At 38.2% G+C, this 3,757-nt stretch overlaps 1 protein-coding gene across 1 annotated transcript; it reads right to left on the bottom strand.

Moving 5' to 3' along the window:
- Nucleotides 1–2,564: 2,564 nt before the first annotated feature.
- LOC131250619 (mitogen-activated protein kinase kinase kinase 20-like) lies at nucleotides 2,565–3,215 on the bottom strand. The gene is made up of 2 exons (XM_058250906.1): nucleotides 2,967–3,215; nucleotides 2,565–2,906 (listed from the first exon to the last, which is right to left on the bottom strand). Exons 1-2 carry the CDS (start codon nucleotides 3,213–3,215, stop codon nucleotides 2,565–2,567), a joined length of 591 nt encoding a protein of 196 aa, XP_058106889.1.
- Between the last annotated feature and the right edge of the window lie 542 nt (nucleotides 3,216–3,757).

The following is a 3,757-nucleotide window of genomic DNA, read 5'->3' as shown; positions in this document are numbered from 1 at the left end:
GTCGAGCAGCTCCCTTCGACTGGTCAAGCAGCGCGGTCACTGCACTACCTCTCCTCTGAACTAAGGAAAAACCCCATCATCCTATATAATTAATTAAATTATCATTCTCCACCTAAGCATTCAAACAATAGTCTCGTATAAAGAGAGGGAGGGAGGAGAATCCAAATAATAGTTTTGTATAGAGAGAGGGAGGGAGTCCTTTCATTTCATTGGGTAAAAACCTGATTATCCTTGGGCCATTAGTATCACCTGGCATGAGGGATTATATAACACATGGTATAGTTGGGGGGTTACAAGTGAGTCCTATGGTGGAGAGATCAAGACCATTGGTATCACCTGATCAAGGAGAATTTTGGGCATTTTCCATCCACTCTGGTACAAAACAGATAATCTCTAGATCACAAAACCATGGACCCAATTTGTTACACAAACTAAAAACCTTCTTATCCTCAGGCCTGGGATTAAATAAGTACTTTTTTTTTCTTTTAAGTATTCCTAATAACCTTTGGTTGGATGATTTAAAGAGAGGAGAGTTTGGACACTTGACTCGATAAGTATTTTATGCTCTATCAATGGACCTATGATTCAGTGATCTAGACAATTTGTCTGATGCAAAACATGGACAACCAAAATCTCCTAAATAGGAAAGTTGTTGCCGCTGTTCTAGGGCCTCATTTAGGTTAGATGTGCAAGGCCTGTGAATTATGACCAACCATCTAATGGGCCCTACTGTTAATGGCTGATAGTAAAAGATGAATTATGTGATCAATGGTTGGAGAATATGCAAAGATTCTTGGATTTTCAATTTTAAAAAAATGGAGCCCATTATGAAACTAGCCATTCTTCTGCTAGGCCTACAGTGATGGACCATGCCCAAAAAATCTCCTTGAGAGCAATGACCTTGATCTTTCAATTCGTGGCCTGCAAATAGATAGTAAAAAACAGATACTGCAGTTATCCAGAATCAATTGCAAAGGCCTAAGATTGGTGCCCAGGAGCTTTCGGTTAGAAGATGATGGGCACATGGCTCATCCATGGTGGGAAATCACCGAACATGGGTCTCACTTATACAAACTGAAAACCATAGAACGCTGAGCACGAGTAGGTATCATCTGTCACAAATCATGTAATTTCTAGTAGTAGAATTACTTGTTATGACTAGAAAGACTTCCCAACCTATTATTGTAATTTGCAGGAGAGGACGCAGTAAACCATCATAACAAAAAATATTTAGATGAATCCAAGTAAAAATATGGTGCTTTTATTCATGTTTACAGTGTGTAAGATATCAGTTAAACATGTGGGTCTTCCAGCTAGTGGGGTCTTTTATGCCTTGTGGGCCATCCGTGGCAGGATAACTAATCATTAGGTGCAAAGTTCAGATGAATGTCTACATAGCCAATATACACAACCCAACAACCATATGTGCACCCACACATTACATAGTTGGTGAAAATGGAATTTGGTTAAGTTTTTAAGCCACATGAAATTTTCCACAAGCACTTCTACACATAGCCATAAGTACCACCCTAACACATGCATGAAACATTTGAACATGCAACAGGAAGGCCTTGCCATGTAGATGACCCTGCTTAAGAAATAGGACAATCCACTCATTGGACGAACTGCACCTGTATTTTGAATGTGAGCCATGAGGAATTTTTCATACAATCTTCATTGTTTTCATACATGTTCTTTTCCTTCTTTCTGATCTCGTTTGTTTAAATATTCACGAACTATGACCATCCCATGTTCCTTTTCTCCATGCATATGCTTAACCAACAATCGGGAGAGGCATGAACATTAAAGCTCTTATGAATATTTAGATACACCAAATATCTTGAAACTCTTTGCTCATGAATAAAGAAAGGCCCTTCCAACATAAAAAACAACAAAAACTAGAGGGAGGTGTTTCTCTCGATGAGTAGAATGACCTGACTCTAGGGCCAAGTCATTTTTGTGGTGAGCCCATATGAAAGATGGTTGGGATGTCATGTCACACACAGTTTTCATAATCATGGTTCAGTTTCCAGTTTGGATTCTTGAGGTGCTTGATGAATCCAATTCACTGAGCTTGGTTCACCATCAGTTTGTTCAGTTTGTAGTATTGATTTACTAAGCTTGTTTACTCTGTTAGTCATTTTGTGAAGTTTGTAGTACTGATTTACAAACTTGTTCACCATGGGTTCCACTTGTACAAATTGAAACTTGAAATTATTATACCCTACATATCAAAATCCTGTTATTGACCAAGTAGAGAATCAAAGCTAGTTTATTCTGTAACAGAAACAACTAGTTTGTGGGTCTTAACTACTAATACAAATTAATTTTTTAAAAAAAAAAAAAAAGAAGAAAGAAGAAACATAGTCGATACAACCAAATATCTCAGTAAAATGTTCGTGTTCATTTAATTCATTTACAGTATAAATATAGACACAAAGAAAGGGAAGAAAAACTACAAAGAATGCATCTTCATATTTACAAACAAATTCACAATCAATGCCTGTCCATCTATACAAAGAAGCCACTTAATGCTAATCAACCAAAATTCTCCTATACATGCTCTACTGGATGAGCAAATGAGGCACCCATTGTAGACATGGGCAACACAAGCTTGGGATACTAGACCCATTAGATCCACCTCTAGATATTTCAAAGGATGATTCCGATGAAGAAACCGATAGTGGTATAAAATCCTCTTCAATAAAAACTCCAGAAGAAGGCAATGCATTATGAATAGATAATACTTCATCTCTTATGACATCATTCATAATAAATGAATGATCTAATAACATTTTAGCCGCCCATCTATCATGGGGATCCTTAATAAAACATCGACTCAGGAAGTCCTTCCCCTCCACAGATAAGCACTCAGGAATCTCCAGCAACCTCTTAGTGAATCCAATCTAAAATAGAAGATTGCTAGTATTGCCATTAATCAGTCATTCCCATGCTATCTTCCTCACCGCCATATCGACGACCACACACCCTAGTGCCCTGATATCTATGGGTGGGTCATACGTACTCCAGCCCACATATTCGGGAAAGACGTAAAGGGGTGTGCCACGGACGTGATTGTCACCATACACCAACACTCCGGCCTTCTTCGACAGCCTAAAATCAGCAATCTTGATTTCTAAAGAAGAGAAAATGAGAAGATTCTGTGGCTTGATGTCACAATGCACGTATCCTCTTTCGTGAATGTAATTGAGCATTCACTATTTCTTATGGTATGGTCCACTTGAGCATTCAATCCCCACTATTTTTTATGGTATGGTCCACTAAAGCATTCACTATTTCTTATTTTGGAATCTTCACCTAAAATGATTTGTAAAAAATGAATGGAAAACAAGTGCATCACAGCAGAACTCACACAGCCCTGAGAGGACCGTCCATCTTGGCTGGGTAGTACCCAATCTCTCACTTTAGGGACAAAACCTAGGTAGGGCCACCATGATGTTTGTGAGAAATCCACCCTATCCATCCATTTTTTGAGATCATTTTAGGACATAAGATAAAAAATGCCCCAAATCATATACTCAAGTGGGCAGAAAATGTGAGTATTGAACGTCCATAGTCGAAATATTCATGGGGCCACAAAAAGTTTTGAATCAGGCTAATATTTATGTTTTCACTTCATCTCAATGGGAATGATATTACGAATAGTATGGATGGCATATAAACATCACTTTCGATCTAGGGTAGTTTCAATTGTAGGAATTTCCCTACTACCTTTTCCTTTAGTGTGGCCAACTTG

This window comes from Magnolia sinica, chromosome 7, assembly GCF_029962835.1.
Source record: "Magnolia sinica isolate HGM2019 chromosome 7, MsV1, whole genome shotgun sequence".
Classification (NCBI taxonomy): domain Eukaryota; kingdom Viridiplantae; phylum Streptophyta; class Magnoliopsida; order Magnoliales; family Magnoliaceae; genus Magnolia; species Magnolia sinica.
The sequence above is the reverse complement of the archived record's forward strand: the minus strand, read 5'-3'. Positions and strand labels throughout refer to the sequence as shown.